This window comes from Bos indicus x Bos taurus, chromosome 10, assembly GCF_003369695.1.
Source record: "Bos indicus x Bos taurus breed Angus x Brahman F1 hybrid chromosome 10, Bos_hybrid_MaternalHap_v2.0, whole genome shotgun sequence".
Taxonomy (NCBI): domain Eukaryota; kingdom Metazoa; phylum Chordata; class Mammalia; order Artiodactyla; family Bovidae; genus Bos; species Bos indicus x Bos taurus.
Window position 1 is genome coordinate 1639972 of NC_040085.1, and position 18345 is coordinate 1658316.

The following is an 18345-nucleotide window of genomic DNA, read 5'->3' on the forward strand; positions in this document are numbered from 1 at the left end:
GAGAGTGCCATGAACATCCCAGCAGAGAAAAAGAAACAAGCTTCTCTGGAGCGAGAGCAGGTTGTCGGGAGGCGTGTGGGGCTGGAGGGTGAGGTGACACGGTGGGGCAGTCCTCCGTCGCGTCGTTTGAGTGAAGTTGACTACCCTTAGGTTGTGGGATTGTACCTTCAAGCAGAGAGGGAAAAAAGATAAATGGCTACCAGGGAGGTCACAGAAGAATATCTGCTTCAGAAGTTGGTAATTTGAATATTACTATCCTGTGTGTCCAATTATGAAGCAAGGCAACCAATTTGGCAAGCCAGGTTTTCTGGAGATTGACAATTAGAATCTATAAAACAGCAGTAACTTCTGAGGTCTAGGTATCATGGGACACTCCTCTGTTACAGCTGTGTTGCACAGAAATTTTATTTATGGTAACAAAAACCAAAACCAGAAGATGGCTATTATAAATTTTTACGTAAGTTCTCCCACCTTTCAAGGGAGAGAGTGATGGTTTTGTAAATGCCTTCTGTCTCTGTCCATAAAAGGCTGCTTCTAAATGACCTTAGGGTTTAGAGTTTTGTCTCCGTTTGTATCATTATACCAATAGCTCCTTCCTCCCAACTTTATACCTATAATTGTTTTCAATAAAGAGCCTCTAATTAGAAGAGCCTGCAGGCTCTGGGCCTTGCACAATTCTGCTGTTAGCATGGAATAAGAGAAGCCAATCCTGATGAAAACTTACAAATAAAAAAGAATGTTAAATCTTGACAAATGAAATAGGAAGCATGTGTTATTCTGCTTCTATAGACCAGAACCTCTAAACCTAGCCAAGTTGCCTTGGTTTGGAAAGGTAATGTTGATATATCAATGTAGATCCCAGAAAAATCTACATAATCATTAAATAGATGAAATATGAAATGAAATCTTTAGGAAAGTACTGTTGGTGACCATTAACTCCTTAAGACATTTAAAACATCATACAAAACCTACAAGTGGGTTCATTCTACCAATGCAAACATGCTTTAATATCAGATCTGTTGCTACAACAGATTCCATATCCAAAAGCTTCGAGACTCTGAGCTAATAGAGATTAATAGTGTTTCTGGAGTTGAAATAATTCTTTAAAAAGCAGAATGAGCAATTGAGCTAATTCCAGTGTCTTGGTTGCCTTTCAGTTTGGATCAAGAAATGGCATGTATAATATTATTTGTATATTTGCACCTCTGCACTTTAAAAACAGTGCTAGGATCAAAAGCACCTGAGTCACACTGAGACCATCATGACAAATGAGTTACTAGTTAGATTGTCATCCCGATGAATGCAATCATAATTTATCACTGTTTTCCGATGTCAGCATTCTGACCTCTATACTTTTTCAGTATTACAAGCAATAATACAATAGAAATCCTTAAATGTCATCTTCCTACACAGGTGCTTGTATTTTTCTTAGGCTAGGTGTATGGAAAATTAGAAACACAAGGTGAAATACTAAATAGCTTTAAACTTGATGCTGCTAAATTCCCGCCAAAAAGACTATACTCTCGTAATTTTCCAGCCCATACTCCCCATCCATGTTTTTGCCCCACTGCTTGGCAAGTGGATGATGTGAAGACTTCCCCAGAATTTCTCTGACTGCTACCCAAGGCTCCTCAAGCTTAAAGCCAGCTCACATTTTTTTGTAGAGGTTCCCAATGTTTGTAGAATTGTGTTCTGAGGTTCCCTTTTTCAGCCAGTTCAAACTGTCCTCTCTCTCCCAGCGTCCCTCATAGTTTTTGGCACTTAAGCCTTCTTGTTTTCTGGCTCTATGATGGATTGCTTTATAAGCGTATCTGTAGAATGTTTCCATTGGAGGAAGCTGGGTGAAGGGTACGTGGAACTCAATGAATTATCTTTGCAGCATCCTATGAGTTGCTAATTATTTCAAAATTAAGGTGTTTTTAAAAGCACATTTGTCATTTCTAGGGGTTTAAATTGAGAGAGGGGATATTATGTGTAAACAGGATAGCTGATGAGAGGTTGCTGTACAGCAGGGGTTGGGGGGGAAGGGAGGCAGGCTCAAGAGGGAGGTGATACATGTATTATTATGGCTGATTCATATTGTTGTACAGCAGAAACCAACACAACATTGTAACAATTGCAAAACAAAAAATAAAAATACTAAGAGGGGACGTCCGGAGCAAGTACTCCATTGCGTGTATATTTCATCACGACTGTTTTGTTTTGAATCATTACCAGAAAGTATTTTCTTTTTTAAATGGCAATAAAAATCCCATACACCTTTTTAAAAAAGAAGGAATGGGGTGGGTTGACATGAAAATGTGAAAAAATTATAAAAAATAACTTGATTTTTGTATTTGTCCCTTTGAGATGGTTGGATGGCATCGCTGACTCAATAGACATCAGTTTGAATAAACTCCAGGAGTTGGTGATGGACCCCAGGGAGGCCTGGCGTGCTGCAGTTCATGGGGTCGCAAAGAGTCAGACACAACTGAACTGAACTAAACACAGAATTTGTGTTTATTTCAGTTCTAACTTGGAAAAGAAAATCAGAGCAGTGCAGTGAGTTACAAAGATATGTCTCAATAAACAGATTCTCAAAAATGAGTTGGACTAAACTTATAACAACTATGGATGTGATCATTCTAAAGACACCAGTTTGTAGTTCCCTGGCAGTCCAGCAGTTAGGAGTCTGCATTTCCATTGCAGGGGTCACAGGTTTGATCCCTGGTCAGGGAACCAAGATCCCGCATGCTGCACAGAGCAGCCCAGAAAAGAACAAAAAACAAATTAAGATAGCAGTTTGTGTCCACTTTTTGTAAATGTTTCCTATAAAAGCTCTCGTTAAGCTGATAACGTAGTAAAGGTATATTGATGAAGCCTCATTAAACCTTATGTAAAAAGAGATGAAATAATGAAAGATCATCACAGCACTCCTGCTCTCAGGAATCCAGGGTCATCTTCCTTTTCGATCTGGATCACAGTGGCTTGCTTGCTGGAGTAAAGATACTTACTAGTCATTATTTTGAGGTATCTCATGCATGCTCAGTCCCTTCAGTTGTGTCTAACTCTTTGCGACCCTGTGGACTATAGCCCACCAGGCTCCTCTGTCCATGGGATTATCTCAGGAAGAATACTGGAGTGAGTTGCCATGCCCTCCCCCAAGGGATCTTCCCAACCCCAGGATTGAACCCACGTCTCTTATGTCTCCTGCTTTGACAGGTGGGTTCTTTACCACTAGCGCCACCTGAGAAGCCCTGAGGCATCTTATAATGCTACCAAATAATACGAGCACCAAGTTGATCTGTTTGTATATTTCAGGACAATTCCATTTTATTATTACTTCTTATCACTCAGGGCCTTGTTAAAATTATGCTTTCAAAGCAGAACCTGGGCTTCCACCTGGTAATTCCTTTCACCAACTTGGGACAAGCCCCAGCTGTGAGCAGGTGTGCTCTGCCCAGTTCAGTGTCCACCTGGTGTCAGATGAGACGGTGTCCAGATGAGATCTGGAAGGGAGGATTCCTGACTTTGTCCCAACTCAGTGTCTCTTGTGATGTACTCTGTCCTTGCACTTTCTAAAATAAACTGTGACATGTAAGTAATTCTGTAACTCATTATTTTCTACAGGCTTTTTGGAAGGCATATAAGCAACGGGAAGCATATAAACGCAGGCGACAAATGTTCATTGATAATATTCGCTTTATTGTGAAGGTAAACACTCTTTCCTACCTTAGGAAGCATGTAAACTTTTTCCTTCATTCTCCTTTTGCTTCTGGAAGACAGACTGTGTCTGAGACTTGACATCAGAAGCAAGTCCTGAGTTTGAGTCCTGCCTCCCCCCTCACTTAGCTGATCATCTTCAAGAGGGCCCATCAAAACACTATGTTGTCTCTATAATATGAGGTTGGTGCAAATGTAATTGCGGTTTCACATCGTGAGTTTTAAATCAATATAACTAGGTTCAAACACATCTTTACTAATCAAAATAGGAACCATTACAATCAACACATTTCTGCCAATGAGAAATAACTTTATTTCTGTAGCATGAAAATCTGTGCTTCAGGATTCAACAAACTCTTGGAAAGCATTTTCTGCCTCCTGCCGGTTGTGGAAGCATTGTATCTGCTAAAAAGTTGTCGAGATGCTTGAAGAAGTGGTAGTTGGTTGGGAAGAGGTCAGGTGAATATGGCAGATGAGGCAAAACTGTAGCCCAGTTCGTTCAACTTTTGAAGCATTGGTTGTGTGACGTGCAGTCGGGCGTTGTCTTAGAGAAGAACTGAGCCCTTTTTGTTGACTGACGCCAGCTGCTGGCATTTCAGTTTTCGGTGCATCTCACTGAGTTGCTGAGCATACTTCTCAGATGTAATGGTTTCACTGGGATTCAGAAAGTTGGAGTGTATCAGACCAGCAGCAGACCATCAAGCAGTGACCATGACCTTTTTTGGGTGCAAGTTTGGCTTTGGAAAGTGCTTTGGAGCTTCTTCTAGGACCAACATTGAGCTGGTCATTGCCAGTTGTATAAAATCCAGTTTTCTTCACATGTACGTCACAATCCAATTGAGAAATGGTTCATTGTTGTGTATAGAATAAGAGGACACTACACTTCAAAATGACAGTTTTTTAAATTTTCAGTCAGATCACGAGGCACCGATATATCGAGCTTTTTGACCTTTCCAGTTTGCTTCAAATGCCAAACAACCATAGAAAGGTCAACACTGAGTTCTTTGTCAACTTCTTGTATCATTGTAAGAGGACAGCTTCAGTGATTCCTTTCAGTTGGTCATTGTCAACTTCCGATGGCCAGCCACTATGCTCCTCCCCTTCAAGGCTCTTGTCTCCTTTGCAAAACTTGAGCCACCACTGCACTGCACATTCATCAGCAGTTCCTGGGCCAAGTGCATTTGTTGATGTTGCGAGTTGTCTCTACCGCTTTGCAATCCATCTTGAAACCAGATAAGAAAATCGCTCGAATGTGCTTTTGTCTAACATCATCTCCATAGTCTAAAATAAACATAAAATACACAGCAAGTAATAAGTCATCAGCAAAAAAAAAAAAGAATATGATGGCTATGGATGGTTCATGTTAATGTTTGGCAAAAACAAACACAATACTGTAAAGCAATTATCCTTCAATTAAAAATAAATTTTTAAAAATAAAGAAATGGCCATGAAAATTATGTATAGCATAGCCACATTTATTTAAGAACGTATTCCAGTACCAAATGGCAAAGTTCAACAATGCAAAACCGCAGTTACTTTTGCACCTGCTTCTCCTCTAAAAAGTCCAAATTGATTTGGAAGAAATCCAGCTTTATTTCATGTTCTTTGTATGATCTTCTCTAATAATAATTAGAATGTTCAGGTTTAACAGTATAAACTTATTTGCTTTATTGTAAGGCAAATGCAAAACCAATGACAAGAAGAAGTACAACTGAGTTAGAGCCTGTATTGAGTAGATAAGCCAATCTAACCCAGCTTCCAATCCAGGCTGGTTGCTCCAAGCTTAGAGGAAGAGCAGCCATTGGGGTGCCCACTGTCAGAGCTGAAAACTAAAGAACTATCTGGCAGTGAGCTTGTAGAAACTTGGAAATCCAGGTAAGACTCAGAAGAGTAGGGCTGGAGAGAGGTGAAGTCAGAGGAGATTTGTTAAGACTTTTTAATATGAGGATAGAGAATGACATGGTCTAGACCTTTTGCATTATGAGTTCCTGAACATGTTACACTTGGAAATACCCTGTGCTCACCATGGAACACATGCTTATTCACCCAGAAAACCATGGGTCACAGGGCGTCCCTCATGAAACCTTTTGAAATGTTTTCCTGTAAAGACCCAAAAAGTATTGGCTGCATTTAAGGGGTGTTGGAAGCAACTCTGAACTTAGTTTTATTTGATCCCCTGACCCATTGCAACTCGAAGCAAAATGCCTTGCTTGCTTGGCTTTTATTTACTGAGATTAAAGCAAAATAGTACAAAGAGCTGCATTACCTTCTCCACCATAATGTGTAACATGTTCTGAACACCTCGGAGGAAAAGCAACGAAAGAAGTAGGAGATAAAAATGAGGCAGATTCATGTTGATATATGGCAAAACCAATACAATATTGTAAAGTTAAAAAATAAAATAAAAATAAATAAAATGATTTCTTCATAAAAAAAATGAGGCTGTAGATGTCTATTAGTTGGTGGATGGCTGATTTTTGCTTTTTTATCAAATTATCGATATTATTTTTAAAAGACTGCATAGAGACATATGAAAGGTGGTTTGGTAATTGCCTGGATTTCTCTTTTTCACTTATTTTTTTAGATTCAGTCCTGGTACCGGATGGTAACAGCACGAAGGAATTACCTCTCACGATTGCAGTTTTTCAGAGCTCATGTAAGAGACACACATGTGGAAATTTGTCCTCCCTGAGAATGAACTTAAATGAATAGTTTGTGAATGTTAGCATTGAATGATTCTTATCAAATGGTATAAACAAATGCTTGGAGGAAAAAAATGGATTTTAGAACTCACTGTGGTACTATTTAGAGGCTTCTTACATTTTTTTGTTCAGAATAAGACTTCATTCAGAACTGGAAAGGAAATGGGTGAGGAAAAATTTATGTGGGCTAGTTATGCCAGAGAGAAAAGATACTAATGAAGGACTTTCCAACTTTGCTTGCAACGTTTTTAATTATTGCTGACCAGTTAAATATAAGCCCACAGGAGGAATTTTTTCAGGATTTTTGAAGAATAGATATGTGAACATAGATTGGACCATCTAAGTTTAATGTAAAATCCTTTTCCCTCTTTAGATATCTTTATTTAGACAATCCCTTTGCAATCTTGTTTATATACTATTAGCTAACTTATCTGACCCTTTCTTCAAAGAGAATGCAAAAATAAACATTGACTACACCACATCTAAATACTGTCAGTTCTAAATAGTGTCCATTCTTCAAATGCCGTCAGTTTTTGAAGAGTGCTGAATTCTAAAACAGTGGAGTCGATGGAACTCTGGGAGGTTGTGACTGGTCATCTTCTTTTGCAGAACAATGAAATTGTGAAAATCCAGTCTCTATTGAGAGCGAGCAAAGCTAGAGATGACTACAAAACACTGGGTAAGTAGAGCATTCCAAAACAAAGCATTCCTTATAGACCAAGCAAGCACAAGTTATTTCCATCTGCTCACGTCAGTGGATACACGTTATCGCCAGTAGATTTTGACCATCTCAGACCCGAGCATGTCATTGACAGGAAACGGGCCTTTCAATCAAAGTGGAATGGTTAAGGGCAGTAGATGGGATTTCTTAAAAGAAAAAAAAAAGGACAATGTTGAGGGGAGGGGATAAATTAGGATACACACTAATATATATAAAATTGATAATCAGCAGGACCTACTATATATAGCCCAGGGACCTGTATTCAATATCTTATAATAACCTATAATAGAAAAGAATCTGAAAATTTATATATCTATATATATATGTTTTTCTGCTACAACTTATGGAAAAACCCAATTTTGGCCAAAATATATATATATTTACAGTGCTGTGTTAGTTTCAGGTGTTTTGTGAAGAATATATAGTGATATGTATATATATTAATGATAGACTTCAGTTATACTTCAATTTTTAAAAAAAGGAGTTGGCATTAATGCTGATATTTTTTATTAAATGTGAGCTAGCTATGGGCTCTATGGTAGGGTTAATGGCAACCTCATTTTGATATTTGGCAAAACTAATACAATTATGTAAAGTTTAAAAATAAAATAAAATTTTAAAAAAATAATAATAAAAAATAAAAAAGAGGGCTCACGCCAAGGGGCATCTTCCAGGACCACTGCCCGGGCTCCGTCCCTGTGACAAGCCGATGCCGACCCGCACCTCCACAAGAGGCCCCCCAGCGCTGGCAGGCTCATACCCACAGCACCAGCCTCAGGACGCGGTCCCCATGATCATTTCGTCAAGGGCTGTGGGAAGGACCTCGCAGGAGTGGGCTCAGTGGGGGCTTCTTGGCAGAGCTGTTTTGGTGTTTCCTGCAGCCTGTCAGTCATGGGGTCACTGGCAGGAGGTCAAGATAAAAACTGTACGCCTGTCTCACTATGTATTTCAAAAGAAAATCGTGAAAAACAGTCATGAAAGGACCTCTTACAGGTATTCAAAAAAAAAAAAATAATAAGCTAGAGACAGGAATTTAATGCAAAAGAGTTAGCCAGAAGATAAACTTACATCTGAATACCATTTAATTTATTACCTGGCCTGTGATTTTTTTTTTTCCTTCTCATTTTAAGAACAAAACATAGTCATATAAGAAATTTGGAAATATGAATAAGAAGGGGAAAAGCACATAGTTTCACTTCCCAAAGAAAATTACAAACATCTTCATGTAGTTTCATTTTAGACTTTTCACAGTCCCTGTGGTTTTTAAACTGTCTTCCTTATAACTAGAATGTCACTTGCAGAAAGTTGGAAAACAGAAAAATAAAATTAAAATCACCCAGAAAGAGCATTCACATTTTGTGCCATCTTTTTCGGTTTCAGCTCTGCTCCTGATTGTTATTCTATTGTTCATTTCTTTTACACAGTCAAGCATTCTTTATATGCTGAATTTTTAACATTCTAATTATCATAAGAACATGTGATAAATAGCATGTCCTAGATTAAGTCTAGAAGAGCTTGCTGATAAGTTTATTAGTACTGCCCAGATTCTTCAAATATTTAGGTCATTCAGGATTAGTTTTGAGAGGGCAAAACACATCATTGTGTATTTTAGTAGTGGCCATTATGCTGTCTGTAACTATCTTGTGTCTTATTAATTTTTTTGAAAGAAATAAAAATATTGCTCAGTAATGTTCCTAGCACAGTAGTAGTAAGTAGTTTCGCCAACACCTTTTATTGTTAAAAGTCTGTCTGACTTATGGAGCAAACTGTATGACCCAAAAAGACCCTCCCCGGTACTTGTTAAGGGAAAAGTCTCTAGCAGCCTCAAAGGCCAGGTTCTGCCTCGAGCTGTGGAATCTTCCGGATACTGCCTTGCTTGCTAGGTTCCAGAATCCAGCGTGCAGACTGAGGGAAGAACGTGTCTCTCTAATGTCACACTGCTCCACTTTGCAATTGATGAGATTCATGTCTCCATTGGTAGATATCTTTAATTTTTTATAAGAAAGCTGAAGAGGGGTTTTGTTTTCTGAGCCCTGACACACTAAAATAGGTAAATTAAGGATAGTTTTTCCAAACACACACAAGCTGCTTTTCCTCTCCTTCTAGGGAACAGGTTTTTGTGGGTAGTTTTGTGTGTTTTTTTTTTTTTTAATGTAAATTATGCTAGCATTTAGAATACTTTATTGACAAAAATCCATCCCTAAATTGTATATTCAGTAAAGTAGACAATTGTAGAAACAGTGCTAGATCTGGAAAGGAAGACTCAGCTGTGAGATTACAAACCAATTTCACATAATTTAGCGTCTGTCCATTTCCCTCAAGACCACCCCCCACCGATACCTTGTAAATAAGTAGAACATATATAACTTTGTGGTAGTTTTTGTCACTTGCTTACTTTTTTTTTTTAAGTTAAAAAGATAGAAGGAATTCCAGCTAAAAATCTAAGTGATTTCTTATTAAAGCGTAGAAGACAGAAACTGTGTTAGTGAATAAATCAGATAAAAGCTGCTTTGGCAAATAAGGTAGCTTTGTGGTAACTGAACTGTAAATTTTCATTTCTTTCTCAATTCAGCACCTTCATCAAACTAAGGCATTTTCTTAAGCTGAAAAACATCACTTTTATTAGTCTGGCATTATTCATTTTCACCCATTTCCTCCAGAAAGGCACTGAATGCATTCAGGTTTGGAACTTGCTAGAACTTTAACTGGCCCCTTGTAAGGGCTGACTGTGAAGTTGAGTGGTTTCCTGAAACGAAAGTTACCACAAAGTGATGTGAAGATATGAAGATGCCAGGAAGCCAACTGTTGACAGAGGAGCTGTTACATTTGAACCATAATAATTTGTAAAGCTAAATTATTAATTTGTTTCTACCTGCCCGGTTGGCACACAGAATGATACACAATTCTCTGGAGCACGCAGAGAGAACTTTAGACACACATGAGATGGCTTACGTTCTCTCAGCTATGTAACTGAGCTCTGGTGTGTGGTTCAGGCTGTTCCTGAAATGGTCATGTCACCAACAGCATCTTTGGTAAAATAGTAGAAAAATAAATTCACATATGCTTTGGTGATCAGGAAGTGAAGGGTCCATGATCCACAGTAACTTGCCATCTAGTGGAATATGAGGTATTATTATCCAGTAGATTCCGAGCCTGGAGACAGATGTGGACCTCTGATGCTTTTCCTTGATAGCTAGCGATAAATACATGAGAAGAGGCACAGTAGTAATACAGATGACTCTAGAGTTGGCTGTTTGTGCTGGGCTCATGCTGCTAATTGTTTGCGTTGTTGATTGAACTCTGTATTTCTTAAGTGACAGAACACCACACATCCTAACAGCACTGTTAACATAAGGAAGCTTGAATAGAGCCCTGATGTAGAGGACAGGATGTTGGCTGAGGCTGCCAAAACCGCACTGGGCTCTCTCCAGTCCTCTTTGCGTTGATGTGTCCTGTCATCAGCACTGAAGGTCCAGTTGTTTCCTCTTATAATTTACCCAGAGTCACTCTCACTAAACACCTTTAAAAAGTTGGCTTTTTTGCAAAGTCACAGTGCCGAGGAATCAAAGCATCAGTAAGGTTCAAGGCACTAAGGGAAAGCCCTTGGTAGAATTTACACAGATACCCTCACCATGACTAAGCCTGGTCTCCTAGGTGCTGAGGGCCCTCCCTGGTTCATGCTGAAACGACAGGGACCCAATTTCCATTTCTAAAATTATTTTGTTTCTGCCAAGCAGAACATGCGTTCCAGTTGTCCTCTTGGCTCCTATGGGACCTTACAGGTCTCCCTTGACTGACCTTTCCTAATTCCCCTTTCACCTAATTCCTGCTCCTTCCCCCAAAGTCTTTTGGACTGAAAAAGCAAACACTTTCTGCTTCCTGCAGCAAGAACAGAAATCTCTTATCTGGCTCAGCCACAAGCTCTCAGAGCCGGGACAGCTCAGTGTTAGCATTCTTTCCCAGATTCCTCATCAATAAGACACCAATAGCTAGAGCTATCTCCTCAGTGTGGGAGTCCTGGACACAGTGTGAGAGACGGCTGATAAACAAATGCTGGATAACAAGGAAACTGTGAGGCAGACGTTCTCAGTGGCCTGCATGTGTTTATATGATCAGTTTCCTTTGACACGTCATATTTGATGTGAGGCGGGATGATTCACTGTGGGGCCCAGCACCACCATTGCTGTCTTTTCTGATAATGCTTTCTTTAAAGACCTAGTTGCTTTCCTACTGATCATTTCAAGCATGCCCAGTTGAAGCACTCCTTTCCTTTCCTTTCAGTTGGCTCTGAAAACCCCCCATTGAGAGTAATCCGCAAATTTGTATACTTGTTGGACCAAAGCGACTTGGATTTCCAGGAAGAGCTGGAGGTAGCCCGACTGAGGGAGGAAGTGGTGACCAAGATCAGAGGCAATCAGCAGCTGGAGAAAGACTTGAACCTGATGGACATTAAGATCGGGCTCCTGGTGAAGAACAGGATCACACTGGAGGTCAGTGGGGTCTCTGGGACTCTTGGCTCCCAGCAGACAGAAGATGCTCGTATATGTGCCCAGATCACTCTTGGTCCAGCTAAGCTCCTTTGGAGTCCAGAACGAGTGACCCAAAGTTTGTTTACCATTTTTATTACCATTTAATGATGCCCAGACAGAACTGACCTGGAAAATTCTTTGCCTTCCCCTCTTTGATAACATTTAGTAAGGCTTCTTTATCATTCTCAAAGAAAGTTTATATGAAATAAAACCTACTTACATATGTCCCTTCATAGCAAGACTAAGGCCTTTCTATAACTATAAAAGAGAAATTGAAAGATACCAATTTATAGTTCATTTTGGTCACTCACTCGTTTCCGACTCTTTGCGACCCCATGGACTGCAGCATGCCAGGCTTCCCTGTCCATCACCAACTCCCAGAGCTTGCTCAAACTCATGTCCATTGAGTAGGTGATGCCATCCAACCATCTTATCCTCTGTCGTCCCCTTCTCTTCCTGCCTTCCATCTTTCCCAACATCATAGTCTTTTCCAGTGAATATTCAGGACTGATTTCCTTTAAGGTGGACTGGTTGGATCTCCTTGCAGTCCAAGGGACTCTCAAGAGTCTTCTCCAACACCATAGTTCAAAAGCATCAATTCTTCGTCACTCAGCTTTCTTTATAGTCCAACTCTCACATCCATACCTGACTACTAGTAAAACCATAGCTTTGACTAGACTGACCTTTGTCGGCAAAGTAACGTCTCTGCTTTTTAATATGATGTCTAGGTTGGTTATAGGTTTTCTTCCAAGGAGCAAACATCTTTTAATTTCATGGCTGCAGTCACCATCTGCAGTGATTTTGGAGCCCAAGAAAATAAAATCTGTCACAATTTATAGTTAAAAACAAATATTTCAATATGAAAATACATGGGCCTGATGCCATTAGATGTGATAAAGTTACCAGAGACTTGGCCCCCTTCACAGAATAACCACAGATGGAGAGAGCTACAGATGGAGAGAGCTACAGATGAGACTGGTCAGGAGAGTGGTAGGACTGTCCATGAATTCATTTTCCAAAATGGAGAACAGGGTAATAACTCATGGGTAATAACTCCTTGAATGAGCAAAGTGTGGTCTTCCCTCCGCCCCGACCACACGTCGGGGAATTGCTGTCCTAGAAAACTAAGTTTATATTAAAATTCTGAAGGATCTATGTTGTACTTATATGTAAAATGATTAGATTCTAGGCTCAAGCAGTTATACACTGAATTTTGACCTACATGAACGACCAGCAGGACATGAGAAAATCCAACCATGTGAGATATGACACAGGCCCAGCCTACCAACAGCTGGGCCTCAGAGCATCTGTCCTCCCAGCGCCCACGCGCTGGAAGCCAGCAGTGTCCTCCAGCCCGTCAGATGTGGACCCCACCCACGCCATTCCCAGATGACCCCTGCAGAGCGGCACTTCCCTGACGTGCCCAGGGGGTCTGTGCTCAGTTGCTCCCTAATAATGGCCTCTAAATAAATAACACTGTCGTCTTGTATCTGTGAGAAACCTGCTGGTGTCAGAGCTCCAAATAACATGTGAAAAGTGTTTTTACCCAAGGGAAGGATACTTCCAGGACAAGACCTCTCTCCATGTCGCCTATTCCCCTGCCATGTCAGTTTTCAGAAAGCCTGTAAGGTAAGGCAGGGAAGCCGACCCCCTGGATGCCCTGAGAAGCCTACAGAGGTCAGAGGTGCAGAGTCAGCTTCCCGTGCGGCTCTGGGAAACTGGGAGATGAGCGGTCACAGGAGGCTGCCAGCTCCGTGGCCGTGGGAGTGCCTCGCTCCTGTCTACCCACCTCACAGTGATCCCAGCAAAACACCGCAGAGAAAGTAAGGAAACGAGAACAATTCAAAAGGCAAGAAATGACCATCTTTCCTAAATATTAAGGAATAAAACTACACATTTAAATTTTCTGCATTTAACTCTATTTTCATTATTTTATCCAGAAAAACAATAGTACTTTGGTCTTTAGAAACAGTATATGTTTGTATTGTTCAACACACATGAAAACTTTTAAGTATAATATATTCCAGAAGGTCCCTCAGAGAATGCCTTTTATAGCCTTAAACTGCTATTTTATCCTATTCCCATAAAGTCGTAAACAGGAAATGTCTTGCCTTTTAAAATAAAGGCTTACTTGCAAAAGAATAAATAGTTGAAATATGTAGCTTGTGGAAATGCAAGCGTGGCAGATTTTCAGATCTTTATGAGTGTTTAAGATGTTTTTAAAGCATTACTAACTTTTTTTCCTTGGAAGTCAAGATTTTTATTTGCAAATAAAAAAAGCTGACCATGATTAGCTTAGAGAGGAAAAGAATTCACAAATACCAGAATCAATAAAGCATTACTACTTGATAGCATTGTGAAACAAACTTAGTTCTTCAACTTATATTCTTCAACACCAAATATTTATCAAGCACTGATTAAACTAGTGATAAGTACATACTCTTTCATCTTATCATTGATAGTAGGATTTTTCATGTGATAATAAGAATAGTACAGTTGAAACTTGATTTGCAGTGATAAAATAGTGGGAAACAACCCACACCCTGAAACAGCAAGTAATAGAATCAGTCCAACAGGTATGTTACAGAGCCACCGGGGGAAAAAATCACTTCTGAAGAATATTTCAGGGCAGATAGAAAGGGTTGGAATATAATGGAGAAGAAAATAAAACAGTGAAATTTCATTTATTGTAAAATATATGTATACAATTAAGCTAAAAACGAAGAGGAACTAAAGAGCCTCTTGATGAAAGTGAAAGAGGAGAGTGAGAAAGCTGGCTTAAAACTCAACATTCAAAAAACTAAGATCATGGAAGCTGGTCCCATCACTTCATGGCAAATAGATGGGGAAACAATGGAAACAGTGACAGACTTTATTTTCTTGGGCTCCAGAATCACTGCAGATGGTGACTACAGCCATGAAATTAAAAGATGCTTGGAAGAAAAGCTATGACAAACCTAGACCGTGTATTAACAACTTCTACTTCAGTTACCTGTTTCTTTTTCCTAACTTTTCCTTTTGCTTACAACCACTATTAGCTATTTCACTTGCCCACTGACTTTGTGAGGTTTCTAGCAGGAATGCCCATTGGGAAAGGCCCTGATGCTGGGAAAGATTGAAGGCAGGAGGAGAAGGGGACGACAGAGGATGAGATGGTTGGATGGCATCACTGACTCACTGGACATGAGTTTGAACAAGTTCTGGGAGTTGGTGATGAACAGGCAAGCCTGGCGTGCTGCAGTCCATGGGATCGCAAAGAGTTGGACACGACTGAGCAACTGAACTGATCTGAAGCTAAAAGAAAAAAACTAAGCAATTAAAAAGCAGAGACATAACCTTGCTGACAAACGTCCATCTAGTCAAAGCTATAGTTTTTCCTGTAGTCATGTATGGATGTGAGAGTTGGACTATAAAGAAGGCTGAGTGCCAAAGAATTGATGCTTTTGAACTGTGGTGTTGGAGAAGACTCTTGAGGGTCACTTGGACTGCAAGGAGGTCAAAACAGTCCATCCTAAAGGAAATCAGTCCTGAATATTCATTAGAAGGACTGATGCTGAAGCTGAAGCTCCAATACTTTGGCCACCTGATGTGAAGTTCCTGGGAGGTATAGGGAGGAAGAAATGTCTAGACTCTTAATTAGCTTGAAGGAAGACTGAAGTAGAAATGGAAGGGAACCTTGAATCACTGAAACTCCCATTGGTGGCTGTACTGTATCATGTGAGTGCAGACTTGCAGGCCAGGGCTACCTGAGACCCAGGATTGACATTTACTGCTTAATAAAGCTCCTTCATTGCTTATATGAACATGTTTCCATAACCTCTCTAGGCCTTTTCTTTACTGGAAAATGTGCTAAATGCCTTACATGGATTGTTTTTAACCTTCACATCAACTCAGTAAGATTGCTATTATTAAGCCCATTTTATAGATTTAAGGAAACTGGGCCTTAGAGAGGTTAACCTGAGCAAGGTCACAAAGCTTTGTGGATACCCATACTTTTATGACTCCAAAGCCCAAGCCCTTTGTCCTAGTTCACGCCTTCTACAAAAGTGTGTGTACACTATCATATTACCTGCATGCAGATAGTATGTTACCAGGGGGAGGGGAAAGATGGTGGCAATTAGGGCAACATTGAGAAGTACATTGAGTGCCATTGCTTCTTCAAACCAGCATTGCCCGAGATGTACAATATTTATTGATAAGAATTGTTCAGTCACTCAGTCATGTCCGACTCTTTTGCAACCCCATGGACTGCAGCACACCAGGCTTTCCTGTCCTTCACCATCTCCTGGAGCGTGCTCAGACTCATGTCCATTGAGTTGGTGATGCCATCCAACCATCTCATCCTCTGTCATCCCCTTCTCCTCCTGCCCTCAATCTTTCTCAGCATTAGGGTCTTTTCCAATGAGTCAGCTCTTCGCATCAGGTGGCCAAAGTATTGGAGTTTCACCTTCAACATCAGTCCTTCCAATGAACGAACATTCAGGACTGATTTCCTTTAGGATGGACTGGTTGGATCTCCTTGCAGTCCCAGGGACTCTCAAGAATCTTCCAGTTCCTGTCTTGACCAAATCTATTGATATTGGTAATACAGAGGAATTTAGTTCTGCCCTGGAGCTTGCCTACCACCCCCTGCTCTCTCCTCTTCTGTATATGTCCAAAAATATGACCCTAAAGATGAAGTCTGCAACAAAACAAAGGAAAAGTCTCCCGTTTCCAGCACTAACCCCATTGAAACTAGTTGGGAGACCACGGGCAGGGGGGACAGTGATGGAGAGGTTGCAAGTACCAAGATTGTTTTCTACTGTGTATTTAAAATCAAGATAATCAATTATCCCATGTATTTGGGAGACTGTGTGATCTACACATCATCAGTTATTTGAAGAGGAGAAGCCTGAGTTAGCTGTAAGCCAGTTAGTCTAGTGCTGTCTTAGGATGTCTTGGGCTTCCCTGATAGCTCAGGTTGGTAAAGAATCTGCCTGCAATGCAGGAGACCCTGGTTCAATTCCTGGGTTGTGAAGATCAGCTAGAGAAGGGACAGACTACCCACTCCAGTATTCTTAGGCTTCCCTTGTGGCTCAGCTGGTAAGGAATCCGCCTGCAATGCAGGAGACCTCGGTTCGATCCCTGGGTTGGGAAGATCCCCTGGAGAAGGGAAAGGCTGCCCACTCCAGTATTCTGGCCTGGACAATTCCATGGACTGTATATTGGGGTTGCAAAGAATCAGACGCGACTAAGTGACCTTCCCTTTCACTGTCATACATAGATAAGGATATCAGGCCACTGCCTGCCTAGACTGTTCCTGAGCACCCACCTGGAGATAATTATGCTTCCTTTCTTCATCTGGAATGTATTTTTACACATTTGTGAAATAAGGGGGGAAATGTTGCCTTTTGAAAATTTTTATAGAAATGCAATCCCCTCTTTCCCCATATAAACCTTTAGAAGAATATAAGTAAAGGATTACGTCAAGGTTGCCCCCACCTCCCGTCAAGCTGAGAATGAGAAAGAATAAAAACATAGATGTAGAAGGCAGTGGATGTAACTACATAGAACTATTAATCTCAAAGCTCCAAGGGTTTTCCTCCCTACCTATGAACTGACCCCAGCTATGGGCGAAGTTGTCCTCTTTCAGTCACTCAGTCATGTCCGACTCTTTGCGATCCCAGGGACTGCAGCACACCAGGCTTCCCTGTCCTTCACCATCTCCCGGAGAGGGTGCTGCAAGAGTCCTTTGGGGCTAAGAGCTCAAGGAGGCAGACAGACAAAGTTTTGGGAAGAACAACTTTCTCACCACCTACTCTCTGGGACAGTGACCCAATGTGGAGTGGCAGAGGCAGCATCCTAGAGCTGTGGCTTTCATGTAAGACATGTGCCATCAGCAGGTCATGAAATCAATTTAGTGTGTCACTTCAGTCTTTGAAAATGGAATAGAATAAAAGCAAATTGAAGTATCAGAGTGTGGCCCAATAGTAAGATGAGTATCACTTTGTATGGTATGTGGGGGTGTGTTTACTGATAAAAGATGTAAAATGTATTTCTTACTGGGAATCTCCATAAAAATGTTTGGTGGATCCTTATCTAAAGGACCTACGCTGGTTCATGACTCTTTAAGCCCCTTAAGGGGACACAATAGCCTGAGATGACCACTTGACAGTGTTTTCAGCCACACACTTTCCAGCCATCCCTATAAATAGTTAAAGAAGCCGGACTGAGTATCTGAGAACCTTAATTTTGTTAAATACTTGAGGCTTCCTTTCTCTTCCATCTCTAATTTCTACATTGCATATTTCTGCAAGAGCTTTTATAGATCGAAATGATAGAATTCATTCTTTTAAAGGTTACAGTTTAGCAGTGTTTAGTATAGTCCCAAAATTGTGCAACCCTTACTTCTATTTGATTCTAGAACATTTCATTACCCCAAAGAGAAGCCCCCCCAAAATGTTCTGGAATTAAAAATTGTGGTGATGGTTGCACAACCTCGTGTCTTCATGGAACACACTGAATTGTACTCTAAAAGGACAAATTTCATAATATGTGAATAATATTTCAATTTTTTTTTTAAGAAAAGGAAAAACATCCATGCTCATTAACATCATCACCTATCACTCCAACCCCCAGCCATAGCAACCTTTAATCTGCTTTCCGTCATGATAGATTTGCCTGTTCAGGATCATCACACATTTATGGTCTG

The 18345-nt window shown here is 40.4% G+C and overlaps 1 protein-coding gene across 3 annotated transcripts in view; it reads left to right on the top strand.

Annotated features, from left to right (window-relative positions):
• The window catches only part of IQGAP2 (IQ motif containing GTPase activating protein 2), a 307119-nt gene that overhangs the window by 245624 nt on the left and 43150 nt on the right, over nucleotides 1-18345 (top strand). For all 3 annotated transcript variants that reach the window (XM_027552911.1, XM_027552912.1, XM_027552913.1), the window contains 4 exons: nucleotides 3610-3693; nucleotides 6287-6358; nucleotides 7014-7083; nucleotides 11407-11615. In XM_027552911.1, the coding sequence (XP_027408712.1) occupies nucleotides 3610-3693; nucleotides 6287-6358; nucleotides 7014-7083; nucleotides 11407-11615 (435 nt within the window). The remainder of the gene's footprint in view (nucleotides 1-3609; nucleotides 3694-6286; nucleotides 6359-7013; nucleotides 7084-11406; nucleotides 11616-18345) is intronic.